Source organism: Conger conger, chromosome 7, assembly GCF_963514075.1.
Source record: "Conger conger chromosome 7, fConCon1.1, whole genome shotgun sequence".
Classification (NCBI taxonomy): domain Eukaryota; kingdom Metazoa; phylum Chordata; class Actinopteri; order Anguilliformes; family Congridae; genus Conger; species Conger conger.
The window spans coordinates 60,714,419-60,730,185 of NC_083766.1; the positions used below are offsets into that span (position 1 = coordinate 60,714,419).

General features: G+C 44.0%; 1 protein-coding gene and 1 pseudogene across 1 annotated transcript; both read right to left on the minus strand.

The window, feature by feature from the left end:
* Nucleotides 1-1,536: 1,536 nt before the first annotated feature.
* On the minus strand, nt 1,537-2,469 carry LOC133133530 (olfactory receptor 1500-like). Its single transcript, XM_061249632.1, has one exon. It carries the CDS (start codon nt 2,467-2,469, stop codon nt 1,537-1,539), a length of 933 nt encoding a protein of 310 aa, XP_061105616.1.
* An 8,712-nt stretch (nt 2,470-11,181) lies between these two features.
* Nucleotides 11,182-12,119, minus strand: LOC133133531 (putative gustatory receptor clone PTE03; annotated as a pseudogene).
* Nucleotides 12,120-15,767: the final 3,648 nt, after the last annotated feature.

Sequence of the window (15,767 nt, forward strand, 5' to 3'; positions counted from 1 at the left end):
TTTGTCATAGTACCTTACCAGACCAAACTTACGAACGTACAACGTACATGTCACGCTTCATGTTTGTCACGTCATGTTTCATGTTTAGTTATTGTCTTGGTTACCTTATTGTCAGGTCACGTATTATGTTAGTCTAGTCTCGCTATGTTTTTATGTTTTATTTCTTGTTACATTTTATTGTTTTGTCATGTTATGTTTCATGCTTAGTTCTTGTTACCATTTTTTTCTTTGTCTTGCCATGTTATGTTATATAGTTTGTCATAATTTGGCAAACTTATGTCATGATTTATGTTTGTTTCATGTTATGTGGTTCTGTTAATTGTTTTGCATACATTCTTTCATGTCTTTCTGCAAACCTTGCATTCCTGCTTTCTCTCTCTCTCTTTTTGTCACTCACAACCTAATTGTTTCAATTTCCCTTGTCTTCTTACTAATCTACTAACTTTAGATCAGGATTGGGTAATACTAACATTCTAACCATGTGTTCATGTTACCTTACGTTTCTTGTGCATGTCATTTACTTATTTACTAACGCTAGGGCAGGATAGGTTTATTACTAATGATTACAAATTACCCTGTTAACTTGTCAATCCTACACACCTGATTTCCATTCTCAAGCTGCTCTCAAGCGAATTGTCTGCACCTGTCTTCACCTGCATATAAGCTCAGTTCCATGTCTTGTCTTTGCAAAATTGTTGCCTCCTGTTCGTCAGTGGATCTCTTTAGCATTTTTGTCAAGCCACCCGTTACGATCCAAGCCTGTTTATTGACCAAAGATTATTGTCTTCTGTTTTGTTGACCATTGCCTAAGTGTACCACGACTTAGCCTGCTGTCTTTGTGCTTTTGCCCCGTGGAGCAGAATTCGGTCTTGACTCTTGTGCCGTCATCGACCCTGAGCCTGCCTACCGTTTTTGCATGGTGTACCGATTACGAGACTGCCTTCTCTCTTGGTACTGTACTTTGGTTTTTGGCTGGATGAACATTGCTTGATCTTTGACTACGCTCACTGGACATTCCCTGAATAAAGCCCTGACGGGAATTTATTCTGTTTCTGAATCGTGCATTTTGGGTCCAACGCCCCACGCACCTATCTCAGTACAGAAGGTATACTTAGTTAAGAACATTTTGGGAAACACACTAAAGCATTAAGGTAGAGCTTAAGGTACAATTTATGAACCATGTAGCGTTAAGAAGGCTTCGGGAAACGCACCCCTAACCATTCTCCTCTGACTTCTCTCATTAAGAAGGCATTTTTGCCCATAGAACTTTTTTGCACCATCACCAACAGTCAAATTCTTCCCAATTCAGATGTTTGGTCTGAATAGCAACTGAACCTCCTAGCCATTTCTGCATGCTTGAATGAAGTGAGTTGCTGCTATAAGATTGGCTGACTAGATATTTGCATGAACAAGCTGGTGTACAGGTGTGACTAATTAAGTGGTCACTAAGAGTATACGACAGTGTAAGACACTAGTTTAACATGTAGATCAGAGCATCCATTATGCTGCAGTTGGTTTAAAAGCCACATTTTTTCATTACTGCAGCTGGGTTACTTTTGAATAAAGTATCTGCACAATTTTGGTCCTAAGTTCCTTGGTCTGTAGAGCATATATGATGGGGTTCATGTTGGCGGGAATGATGAGAAAGAGAAGTGCTGCCAATGTCCGGTAGCCGTTGTGAATCGGGAGACGATGCGAAATGAGGACGAGGAAGCCGGACCAGAGCATGATCATGTAGAGGACCAGATGGGAGGCGCAAGTCTGCATGGCCTTTCTGTTGAGCTCCTTGTTCTTTTTGGAGACACAGCTGATCAGGATCCTGAAATATGTGAAGGCCACGCTGGTAATCGACAATCCATTGATTATGGTAATGATGGTGAGCCCGGTGATGTTGTTGATGCTTAAGTCCTGGCAGGAGAGCTTGAACAGAGATGCAGTGTCGCAGAAGGCATTCAGAATAATGGAACGGCAACGTGTTAGCCGTACTGCGAGGCCCAGTACGATGGAGATCAGGGTTATTGATGTGCTCCATGCGGACACAGTCAGCTTAGCCACCATGGTGGGGCTCATGATGGAGGTGTACCTCAGAGGGTGGCATATTGCCACATACCTGTCAAAGGCCATGATCATCATCACCGTGTGGCAGGACATGCCATAAGTGTGGGTGAAGAAGGCCTGGGAGACACACCAGGAGTAGCTGATGGATGGGATGGTGGAGACGATGTCCAACATCATTCGAGGCAGAACCACCGTGTTTCCCAGGACGTCATTGAAGGACAGGCTGAAGAACAGCAAGTACATTGGCTGCTGCAGGCTCCTTTCCATCAAAATAAGCAGCATGACCCCTATGTTGGTGGTCAGGATGATGAGGTAGGCGACCAACAGCAGGGCAAACGCTGGGTAAATGAAACGATGGGGAATGTCGATGCCCTGAATCAACAGGATGGGACTGTTGTAGGTTATGTTCATCCCAGATTTCCTGGAAAATTCTATCAGACTGAGAAAAGCAGAATATTATGCAGTGCCAAACTTCTTGAACATGGCTCCATACACCAGAAGATGACAAATAATAAAACCATGAATATGAGGTTAAAGTTCAAACAGATTTAATATGAACTATGGGCCAATTTTGCAGACTCCAATGAAGCCTAGTCCGAGATGAAATTCTATTTTCAAGACACAACTCAGATTCTAAGTCCTGGAAGTCCGTCAGGTTGACTTTCACATTTCCTTAATTAAGTTCAGAAAGCTGCTTGACTGGGTGCATGAGAGCCTGCGTCCAAGAGCAGACCCTGAAAACAGACCAAAAACTGATGTGAAAACAAATATATATATATCAGAGAAATCCCATTATTATAACTGGAATAACTTATTTTTATTTCAAAGGTCTGCAAGAATCATCTGTACTGTTCCCATTGCTCACACAATATCATCTAGTTTGAATCGCAGTAACTAAACCATTCTATGACTGTACTTGAGAAATATATATATCAGAGAAATCCCATTATTATAACTGGAATAACTTATCTTTATTTCTAAGGTCTGCAAGAATCATCTGTACTGTTCCAAATGCTTACACAATATCATCTAGTACAACTTGAATCGCAGTAACTGAGGCATTCTATGACTGTACTTGTAAATGTAAAGGTGTAAATACCGTTCTTAGGTGTCAGGTGGGCAGTCCTCTCTTCTTGACGGGCTCTCAGGTTTTATCCTGCCCTTTAGGGGCCCTCCCCTCTCTGTCCTGTCACTCATTTAGGCAGGAGAGGACCGCCCCCACACTCAGTGATGATGTAATGAATGGAAACATGGGTAATGCTGCTTCTGACATATTACTGCAGTGTAACATGCAGCCTAGGGAATCAGAGCCACAGGTTCAGCCTCCCTATGAGATACATTATTACTGCAGCAGTGTGGCATTTCTGTTCTTGGCCTGGATCCAATCAACATTTGTTATTCCCAGTCTCTCCTTGTGAGGGAGCGTGGGCGGGAGACCAAGAGCGACCAGGACGGGATCACAAAGTTACCAATGAGAAGTTGAATAACCACTGATATAATCTTGGAAACCCTCACAAATGTGTGGGGCCACTAGAGGAGAGGAAACAAACATAAAACGGGAAAGAAACTCCCCGGTGAAATGCCAACTGAAACAAAACTGCAAAGTCTGTAGAACAGGGTATGTGCAGACTAGCACGGAATGCCCAAGGAAACGGGTGAGTCTCATGTAAAAAAATAACTGAGAAAACGGAACCAATACTCACCTCCTTTTCGGCAACAGAAAATTGATCACAGAGATAACGTCGGTCAGGGAAAAACGAGATTCCTCAATGGAAGAGTTTCAATAAAGCTAAACCTCAAGAGGTGAACTCTGCCGCTAGCTCTTCTAAACAGAAGATGACTTAAGAAACTAAAATAGAGAAGGTCCAGGGGAACGCCCCAACCAAAGTAGAACTACTAGTGCCTATGCTTCTAATTAATTCTAAAGAGGTAACGTAATGCCTTTCAAGACTAAAAGCAATTCAGTTCTCCAACCACATCTTTACCTCTTTACTCAGTGTACGTGTCAGAATGAAACACCAAAGCCCAGAGCAGTGCCAGGAAGAGACTTAAATAGCTCCCCACGCAGCTGATCACAATCTGCAGTGATTACACCCGCATTCTGCATGCGGAAGGTAACGTCTCATGCTGACCGTGGCCGGCACGCCCTCTCATGGTCTAGAGAGATGGAAATCCCGGGTTTTACATGTAGGCTGGGGAAAGCATGTGTTGTGTCCTGTTCTGGCATTAAGTGATGCCTAGGTGGCGCGAGAGAACATGTATGAGATTTAAAGAATGAGAATGCTTGGTGGGATTCGGATAAAGTTGAATGCATACTAATGGTGCCTGCTTTCTGACTGAACTTTCTACACGGTAAAATACCACATTTTGGCGATGAGGATGTCGGTTTCAGTACCTTTACCCACACGTTTCATGCCTTGTCCAGGTGAACCGTCCATTCCTTTCCCTACTTGGTTAAAAATGTGTGAAAATTACATGCTAGTTATCGATGCTACCAGACAGCTGGCCCGAGTTAAGAAAACGTGCTGTTCTTCTCCATGCGCTTGGCACTGAGGGACAAAGACTGCTTTATGCTTTACCAAATACAGGTACTACCTACATGTCTGCTGTTGAGGGTCTGAAAAAACACTTTGTTCCTAAAGTTAATGTGATTGCTGAACGTCACAAATTTCGCCAGAGAGCGCAGAGACCTGACGAGTCTATTAATCAGTTTCTTGCAGTTTCTCGCATATTCGAGATAGACTTTTGCTAGAATCTGACCTGACCCTGGCTAAAGCTATTACACTAGCTTTGCAGATCGAAGCTGGACAACGGAATGCTGACCTTCTTTCTGACGCTACTTCCACTGCTGCTGCACAAACAGCCGAAAAATCGCCGCCCATGGGAAAAGAGGAAACCTGCTTCAATGACTGCAGATTCCGCGGTCCAATCTACCGGGAATCGTAGTTCCTGCTACCGTTGCGGATCCACCAGCCACTTAGCTAGCAAGCATTCATGCCCAGCGGCTAGAGTAACCTGCAACTCATGCGGTAAAGTCGGACATTTTTCCAAAGTTTGTAAATCTGCCCACAAGGAGGTACGTGAGGTAGTGATAAATGAACTGACTGTGCTTTACATGACTGATGCTGCACAGGATAAAATCCTCTGTACTGTTCAAGTGAAAGCTAATGAACATTTTCATGATATTGAGCTAATAGTGGACACAGGTTCTTCTGTTTCTATTATTCCAGAGAGCACTTACCAGACTCTCTTCCCTACATGTGTTCTTGCTGAACCTACAGTGAATCTGCTCACTTATTCAAGAGAGATAATACCTGTAAAAGGGTGTATGCATGCCACAGTACGTCATGATGGGTTTTCTACTACAGGCTCATTCACAGTGGTTAAGTCAGGCACTGCTCTGCTAGGGCTAGATTTATTTGTGGCATTGCACATGCTTATTGAGGGCAATAAAGTCATTAACTCGACAGGCCCAAATCCACAGGCTGCACCAGAGGCCCAGGTGCAGGAGATTGGGTGTGCAAAAGGATTTGTGCATAAAGTACAACTTAAACCAGATGCTGTGCCAGTACAACAGAAATGGCGGAGGCTTCCACTCTCGGTGAGGCAGGCTGTGAGAGATGAGCTCCAGGACCTACAGGAAAAGGGCATTATAGAACGTATAGACGCATCACCATGGGTCTCCCCCATTGCAGTGACCCAGAGAAAGGAGGGTGGAATGCCTCGCATGTGTGTTGACTTCAGGGAGCCAAATAAGGCAATTGTCAGTGATTGTCATCCTTTACCTCATATCGATAAGCTGTTCGTTGAACTACGAGGAGCCACAGTCTTCACTACCATTGACTTAGCCTCTGCTTACCACCAGCTCTTACTACACCCAGACAGTCGTGACATAACTGCACTCATAACACACAAAGGCCTTTTCTGTTTTCGCCGGGTTCCATTTGGACTCGCATCCGCTCCATCTGCTTTTCAAAACATGATGAACAAGTTTAACCAGACCTCTCTCAGTTTTCTAGGCCACACTGTATCCAAAGAAGGACTTCACCCTGACCGAGATCGGGTCAGAGCAGTGGCCGACGCCCCTGTCCCAAAGGACACATCCTCCCTGCGATCCTTCTTGGGCCTTGCATCATGGTACAGTAAGTTTATTCCTGACTTCTCTACCGTTGTTGAACCGCTACGGTTCAAATGGACTGCTGAAGCTGAGTCCAGTTTCTCTGATATTAAGAGACTGATATTGGAGAGGCCTGCCTTGGCTCTATATGATCCTTTGTTACCTACTTATGTGACTACTGATGCCTCCGACTATGGACTAGGGGGTGTACTCGCACAACTTCATCCAGATAACACAGAGAGGATTCTAGCGTTTGCATCCAGGACACTTTCACCTGCTGGAAGAAAGTATTCAACTGTCGAACGTGAGGCATTGGCATGTGTTTGGGCAGTAGAACGGTGGAGAACATATCTTTGGGGACACCACTTTGTGCTGCGTACTGACCACCCTTTGAGTGTGCCAGGTGGGACTGCCGTTATGCCATCACTCTTACAGACTACTACAGTCAATGGCCAGAAGTGGCGTTTGTCTCTAATGCCACAACTGATGCGGTTATTAGCTTCTTAGCGACAGTATTCAGCCATGAAGGCAATCCTTCTTACCTGGTCTCTGACAATGGATGTCACACATAAGTCACATGCACAAAGCATGTTTGCATATGCTCTCTCTCTCACTCTGGGGTTTTTGAATGGTTAAGTTGGCAGTTTGGGCGGCACGGATGCTGCAGTGGGTAGCACTGCCGCCTCACAGCAAGGAGGTCCTGGGTTCGAATCCCCGTCGGCCGGGGCCTCTCTGTGCGGAGTTTGCATGTTCTCCCCGTGTCTGCGTGGGTTTCCTCCGGGTACTCCGGTTTCATCCCACAGTCCAAAGACATGCAGGTTAGGCCGATTGGAGAGTCTAAATTGCCCGTAGGCATGAGTGTGTGAGTGAATGGTGCGTGTGCCCTGCGATGGACTGGCGACCTGTCCAGGGTGTATTCCTGCCTTTCGCCCAATGTATGCTGGGATAGGCTCCAGCCCCCCTGCGACCCTGATCAGGATAAGCGGGTTCAGATAATGGATGGATGGATGGAAGTTGGCAGTTTGCCAAGTTCTTTCCGAAATCCCATTACCTCTTTATTAACATTTATTTATACAGGCCTAAATCAAGAGGGGACAATAAAGCCTTTTGTCGTGGTTAGGGAAGCAGTGGCCCTGGTTTTGTTTATTTACATTGGCCATCTTTCAAGAGAGGGCCATTCAGTAATGGTGAAAGAAGTGATGCTGCTGTGTCTTCGAGAGGCAAAATGGCTAACTGTGAAACTCGTCATTAAGCTTGAGAATTTCTTTCACAAAGAATGGGCAAAAAAAGAAAATTCTTGGAGTATCAGCTTTAATAAAATGATAGGGAGTAATACGATTCTGTCATATGTCATCAGAGGGATGTGGGTATGTGTGTCATTTATGAAATTATATATACATACAGTAAAGAACAGTCCAAGAAATACAAATGTTACAGATTCACTGGTCAACTGACACGAAAGACAGTAAAGAATGCAGTACACTGGGAGGGTGTTTTCTGGTAACAGATGGGGCAAGCAGAGACAAAACAAATTGACATTCTGTGGGCCACCAGAATGCCTGTCTTAGATGTATAACATTGAGCAAAATAAATGCAAACTCCAGAGTTACAGACTCACTGGGCTACTAAACAGGGTATGAACCCATTTACCAAGATCTTTAATATGAATGCCTTCTTGTTCTATTCGGACAGATTGTGCACTAAATGAAAACAAGTCACATCTCTCATTGATAACAACAGGACAGACAGTTCTACCTCTGTAATTGCATATTGGGCACATATAAAGTTTATTATATAAAGTTGGGCAAGTTGGGTGAGTTTTCAGAAAATTTTCAGCATTTAAGCTTATGGTTTGTATGATTATCAGTGATACATTTCTTTTTTTTTCTTTAAAATAATTTTTTTCAGATGTTTTCCCTTTTTTCTCCTGATTTGGTAGCCAATTGTACCCCATCTAATTCAATTAGAGCGAGTATTAGATACACAGAATTATGCTGCTCCACGTGAGCCGGCCAAACTTGGCTTTTGGCAGGACCGAGAATCGAGCCCCATTCCCCGGACGGACTGCAACCACAAGTCTGCTGCATCTTAGCCTGTTGCGCCACCGCAGCCCCATCAGTGATACATTTCTAATTGTATTAGTTTCCATATCTCCGAGGCAGTGACCACTTTGAGGTATCTGTTACTTATTTCTGCTGCTGTGTAGCCCATCCAATCAAAGGTTTAATGTGTTATTTGTTCAGAGATGCTCTGCATACCACTGTTGTAATTCATGGTTATTTGAGTTACAGTCAACTTCCTGTCAGCTTGAACCAGTCTGGGGTGCGTTTCCTGATAACGGTGTCTCTTAGTGCTTGATGAAGACTCTCTAAGGTATACCTTACTAAGGTTGTTCACTTCTCTACGTGTGTTCCCCATCTATCTTCCCCAACTATCACTTAGGCTGTTGCTTAAGGGATAGCTTCTATGTGCAACGTTATTAGGCCCATCGACTTGCTCTAAGATCGATTATGCACTCCATGCAGCGACTGTTTGACTGCGTTATGAGAGAAAGTAGTGTTATTTTTGAATAAAACACTGCAGGAATACTTTACAATATTGCATTTACCATGACTGTATACATATACATCCAACTGTATATATAATTTTCACCAAATTAAATATACGGTTCGTGATACGGTTTCTGACTACGCCATCTAGCAATACGCCTTCTTTGGCATGTCATGTTTTATTTACATTATATTAATATCTTTGTCATAGTACCTTAAATGACTTTACAATCAGGGTTGATTTGGCAGAAGCACCATCTCATTCCTCACTATTTTCTATCATTAGCTGACGTTTTCAGTAAAAGCGCACCAACAAGCAAAACGCACCAACAAGCAAAACGCACCAACACAAAATCAACATTTTATTTTTTATTATTATTATTTTTTTTGACAAAAGATATTGTGGAAAAAAACTGAAATAAGCGGTCCCACAGCTTCATAGCAAAGGAAATGGAGATAATGTTAGATGTGGCGCTGAATAAAGAAACATTATTTTCCAGTTAAAGACTACGGTGTCCAAAAAAAACAAGAAAAAACAATGGTTAAACATCGCTCCAGCACACAGAGAGAGTGGGAAATCGTCAGTTTATGAATATCATTTAAAAGGCAATTAGGCAACATGCATCCTTCGTAATTTACAATTTTATTATTTGCATGAAAACAGTGCCATTAAAATGGTATTTTAGTAATATTATAAGCCAACTACAACTGCACAATTATTAGTGTACATATTGCTTAACAGATTGAGATGTAACTAAGAGCAACAGCTCATTTCAGAGGCTTGCGGTCATAACAGTGGTGGCCACAAGCAGAGTGAGCTGACAACATCGCTAAGGTATAGCTAAGAGCGGTCCAGACCAACCTTACGAACGTACAACATACATGTCACATTTCATGTTTGTCACGTCATGTTTCATGTTTAGTTATTGTCTTGGTTACCTTATTGTCAGGTCACGTATTATGTTAATCTATTCTTGCCATGTTTTTATGTTTTATTTCTTGTTACATTTTATTGTTTTGTCATGTTATGTTTCATGATTAGTTCTTGTTACCATTTATTCGTCTTGCCATGTCATGTTATATAGTTTATTGTCATAATTTCGCAAACTTTTTGTGTCATGATTTATGTTTGTTTCATGTTATGTGGTTCTGTTAATTGTTTAGCAAACACTTTTTTGTGTCTTTCTACAAACCTTGCATTCCTGCTTTCTCTCTCTCCCTTTCTGTCACACCCTAATTGTTTCAATTTCCCTTGTCTTCTTACAAATCTACTAACTTTAGATCAGGATTGGGTAATACTAACATTCTAATGTGTTCATGTTACCATACCTTTCTTGTGCATGTCATTTACTAATTTACTAATGCTAGGGCAGGATAGGTTTATTCCTAACGATTACTAATTACCTCGTCAATCCTCCACACCGGATTTCCATTCTCATGCTGCTCTCAAGCTAATTGTCTGCACCTGTCTATACCTGCATATAAGCTCAGTTCCATGTCTTGTCTTTGCAAAATTGTTGCCTCCTGTTCATCAGTGCATCTATTGAGCATTTTTGTCAAGCCATTGTCTACCCGTTACGATCCAAGCCTGTTTATTGACCAAAGATTATTGACTTCTGTTTTGTTGACCATTGCCTGCCTGTACCACGACTTAGCCTGCTATCTTTGTGCTTTTGCCCCGCTGCGCAGACTTCGGTCTTGACTCTTGTGGTGTCATCGACCTTGAGCCTGCCTACCGTCCACAGCTTGTACTTCTGCCCTGCTGACAGCTTTCCTGGCTACCGGACTTTTTGCATGGTGTACCGATTACGAGACTGCCTTCTTTCTCGGTACTATACTTTGGTTTCTGGCTGGATTTTACGTGTATGAATATTGCTTGTTTTTTGACTACGCTCACTGGACATTCCCTGAATAAAGCCCTGACGGGACTTTATTACACCCCTGTTTCTGAGTCGTGCATTTTGGGTCCAACCCCCCACGCACCCATCTCAGTACAGAAGGTATACTTAGCGAAGAACATTTTGGGAAACACGCTAAAGCATTAAGGTTGAGCTTAAGGCACAACTTATGAATGACGTAGCGTTAAGAAGGCTTGGGGAAAAGCACCCCTGGCCATTCTCCTCTTACTTCTCTCATTAAGAAGGCACTTTTGGCCATAGAACTTCTACTCACTGAATGTTTTTGGTTTTTTTGCACCATCACCAACAGTCAAATTTCTTCCCAATTCAGATGTTTGGTCTGAATAGCAACTGAACCTCCTAGCCATTTCTGCATGCTTGAATGAAGTGAGTTGCTGCTATATGATTGGCTGACTAGATATTTGCATGAACAAGCTGGTGTACAGGTGTAACTAATTAAGTGGTCACTAAGTGCATACGACAGTGTAAGACACTAGTTTAACATAATAGATAAGAGCATCCATTATGCTGCAGTTGGTTTAAAGGCCACATTTTTTCATTACTGCAGCTGGGTTACTTTTGAATAAAGTATCTGCACAATCTTGGTCCTTAGTTCCTTGGTCTGTATAGCATATATGATGGGGTTCATGTTGGCGGGAATGATGAGAAAGAGAAGTCCCACCAACGTCCGGTAGCCGTTGTGAATCTGAAGACGATGCAAAATGATGACGAGGTATCCGGAGCAGAGCATGATCAGATAGAGGACCAGATGGGAGGAGCAAGTCTGCATGGCCTTTCTGTTCAGCTCCTTGTTCTTTTTGGAGACACAGCTGATCAGGATCCTGAAATATGTGAAGGCCATGCTGGCGATGGACAATCCATTGATTATGATACTGCAGGTAAGCCCAGTGATATTGTTAATGGTTAAGTCCTGACAGGAGAGCTTGTACAGAGATGCAATGTCACAGAAGGCATTTAGAATAATGGAACGGCAGCGTGTTAGCCGTACTGCGAGGCCCAGTACGATGGAGATCAGAACGATCGATGTGCTCCATGCGGACACAGTCCGCACAGTTTAGCCACCATGGTGGGGCTCATGATGGAGGTGTATCTCAGAGGGTGGCATATGGCCACATACCTGTCAAAGGCCATGATCATCATCACCGTGTGGCAGGAAACGGTATAAGTTTGGCCGAAGAAGGCCTGGGAGACACACAAGGAGTAGCTGATGGATGGGTTGGTGGAGACGATGTCCAACATCATTCGAGGCAGAACCACCGTGCTTCCCAGGACGTCGTTGAAGGACAGGCTGAAGAACAGCAGGTACATTGGCTGCTGAAGGCTCCTGTCCATCAAAATAAGCAGCATGACCCCTAAGTTGGTGGTCAGGATGATCAGGTAGGCGACCAACACCAGGGCAAACGCTGGGTAAATGAAACGATGGGGAATGTCGATGCCCTGAATCAACAGGATGGGACTGTTGTAGGTTATGTTCATCCCAGATTTCCTGGGAAATTCTGTCAGACTGAGAAAAGCAGAATATTATGCAGTGCCTAACTTCTTGAACTAACAGTTTCTGGTGTTTTGGCTCCATTCACTAGAACATGAAATATAAAACCATTAATATGAGGTTAAAGTTCAGACAGATTTGATATGAAATATGGACCAATTTTGCAGACTCCAATAAAGCCTAGTCCGAGATGAAATTCTATTTTCAATACACAACTCAGATTCTAACTCCTGAAGGTCTGTCAGGTTGACTTTCACATTTCCTAAATTAAGTTCAGAAAGCTGCTTGACTGGGTGCCTGAGAGCCTCAGTGACCCAGAGCAGACCCTGAAAACAGATCAAAAACTGATTAGATGAATATATATATATCAGAGAAATCCCATTATTATAACGGGAATAACTTATCTTTATTTCTAAGGTCTGCAAGAATCATCTGTACTGTTCCCAGTGCTCACACAATATCATCTAGTACAACTGCAGTAACTGAAGCATTCTATGACTGTACTGTAAGGTGTAAATACCTGTCTTAGGTTTCAGGTGAGCAGTCCTCTCTTCTTGACGGGCTCTCAGGTTTTATCCTGCCCTTTAGGGACCCTCCCCTCTCTGTCCTGTCACTCATTTAGGCAGGAGAGGACCGCCCCCACACTCAGGGATGATGAATCGAAACACGGGTGATGCTGCTTCTGACATATTACTGCAGTGTAACATGCAGCCTTGGGAATCAGAGCCACAGGTGCAGCCACCCTAAGAGATACATTATTACTGCAGTAGTGTGGCATTTCTGTTCTTGGCTTGGATCCAATCAACATTTGTTATTCCCAGTTTCTCCCTGTGAGGGAGCGGGGGCGGTAGACCAAGAGGGAACGGATCGGGATCACAAACTTCCCAATAAGAAGTTGAATAACCACTGATATAATATTGGAAACCCTCACGAATGTGTGGGGCCACTAGAGGAGAGGGAAAAAACATAAAACGGCAAAGAAACTCCCAGGTGGAAAGCCAACTGAAACAAAACTGCAAAATCCGTCGAACAGGGTAAATGCAGACTAGCACGGAATGCCTTTGGGAACAGGCAAGTCTCGTGAAAAAAGAACTGAAAAAAGGGGACCAAAACATTTCGGCAACAGAAAATTGACCTGAGAGATAACATTGGTCAGGGAAAAACAAGATTCCTCAATGGAACGTCGCTCGCTCCAAAATAGGGAAGGTCCAGGGGAACCACCCAACCAAAGACTAAAAGCAATACAGTCCTCCAACTAACTCTTTACCTCTTTACTTAGTGTACATGTCAGAATGAAACACCAAAGCCCAGAGCATTGCCAGGAAGTGACTTACATAGCTCTCCACACAGCTGACTGCAATCGGCAATGATTACACCCGCATTCCGCATGTGGAAGTTAATTTCATGCTGACCATGGCTGGCACGCCCTCACGTGGTAGAGAGGTAAAACCTGGAAATTCCATATGTCATCTGGGGAAACCATGACACTCCCACTATTTCTCCATGGCCTGCTCACAGTGGCGAAAGGAGCTGCTAGTAAAAGTAGGGAGGACAACTGAAAAATGTATTTCCGGAAATCAACATGAATATTTTGATTAAAATCTCAGTTTAACCTTAAATTAACGTGTTATGGACAATAATTCTGCTTAGGTGGAATTTTAATGTGATGAAATGACTGTTTTTGTGGCTTTGTGTTAAATGTTAAATGCTGGACCCCGACGGCACCGAAAAACAGGCAGATTTCACCCAACATTCCATTGTTTACATTTATGGAGCTCGAAAATGGTGACGCAGCAATAGCTTTTACTGGTTTACTTCACGCGCTCTTACATGGCAGTTGGTGGCAGTTGGAACTCTCAGAATTGTGACTTTAGCCAGGTCAATATTTTCGCTGGATACTCAGTATGTCCAGCCTTATAAGTCCAAAGTCCCTGGTTACTTTTTAATAGTTTCAATGGATGTTGACAATAGACAGGTGCGACAGAAATATTCGGTGCTGTTGAACGAAATCGAATGCTTTTATTTCTATCGTTCGAATGACTAAGTGCCGTTAAAAAGCAAATTTTATGGCTTTGTGCTATTCCCGTATCCTAGCTACATCATGCTAACCTCGTACAGGGATCAGTAAAGGCTTAGAACACGCTAGCACTTAGTTATTGTAAGTTTGATCACCTATACTGTGAAGTAAAAAAGTGGACAAATTACGTTTTCTGCTAGAAATGTATTGGCGAACTCACGTGCACAAACAGCGGTCTACATTCTAAAACTCCACTTTGACCTCCCTAGTAAAAGCGCGCCAAAAGCGAGCACCCGCCTGCATTGCTGTGCTTGGCCCCTGCTGGTCCTCTACTGTGAAGTGAAGGTTTTGCCATAGTTCAATCCAGCAAGCAATCCAGTCTCTTTGAATCTGAGCTGCCACTGGACAGTTGCATGGCATGTACAGAGCCAGAACTACTGTCTTTGAAGGTACATCTATAAGGGATGAAGCGCAACCACCACTGCCAGCAGCTCCCATCTCCTCCTGCAGTAATTGCATTCTTTGCTGAGCTAGCAACTGAGGAAGGCAACCACCTTCTCCCCTTTTCAATTAGCTGCAACAGGACTACGTCAAGGCCCAAGTTGCTTGCATCAGATTTCAAGTGAAGGGTTTCCTAGAGTCAAACAGGTCAAGTACGGGGTGGGGGGGTGACAAGTGCAACGCATATGTGTGTTCACTAGCAACATTTCTAATGTTAAAGTATATTTTGACCTTCTCTTATAGGTGGCCTCTCCAAGGAATCGGCACCTTAATGTGGTGGAGGGGTTTGTGTGTCCCGGTGATTCTGGGAGCTATGTTGTCGGGGGCGTTAGCATTAGCATTGCTAGCACTGGGTCTCCCAAGGCAAATTGGTCCCGGGTGAGGGGCCACACAAATACCAAGCTACCTCACCCAGAAAAGGGGCCCCCTTCTGGAGCCAGACCCGGGAGGAGAGCTTATCGGCTCACAAGCCACCGGCTGAGTGCCACTGTGTTGCAGTTTCACCCGGGGAACGAGAGGGTCACCTCTTTGCGACTACGTGTTGCTGGGGGGAAAGCTCTAACTGTCGTTAGAAAAGGTGGAAAAGGTGCCGCCTGGAGACTCCATAGTTCTGCTGGGTGACTTCAACACTCACGTGGGCAATGACGGAGAAACCTGAAAGGGGGTGATTCGGAGGAATGGCCTGCCTGATCTTAACCCGAGCGGTGTCTTGATATTGGACTTCTGTGCTGGTCATGGATTGTCCATAACAAACACCATGTTCGAGCATAGGGTAGCTCATAAGTGTACTTGGTACCAGAGCACCTTAGGCCAAAGATCAATGATTGACTTTATGGTCGTATCATCAGACCTGCGGCCATGGACACTCGGGTGAAGAGAGGAGCAGAGCTGTCAACTGATCACCACCTGGTGGTGAGTTGGATCAAGTGGCCGGGGATTCTGCCGGACAGACCCCATGAACCCAAATGTGTAGTGAGCGTGAACTGGGAACATCTGGCGGAGCCCCCCGTCCACGAGGTCCTCAACTCCCACCTCTGGAGGAACTTCGGGCTTGGCTGGCCCGGGGATCCCCTGAAGCAACAGGTACCGGGTGGCCAGAAGGGCTGCGGCTTCGGCA

Coding starts and splice junctions, on each gene's coding strand:
- LOC133133530 (XM_061249632.1), bottom strand. CDS start 2,469: ATGAACATAACCTACAACAGTCCCATCCTGTTGATTCAGGGCATCGAC.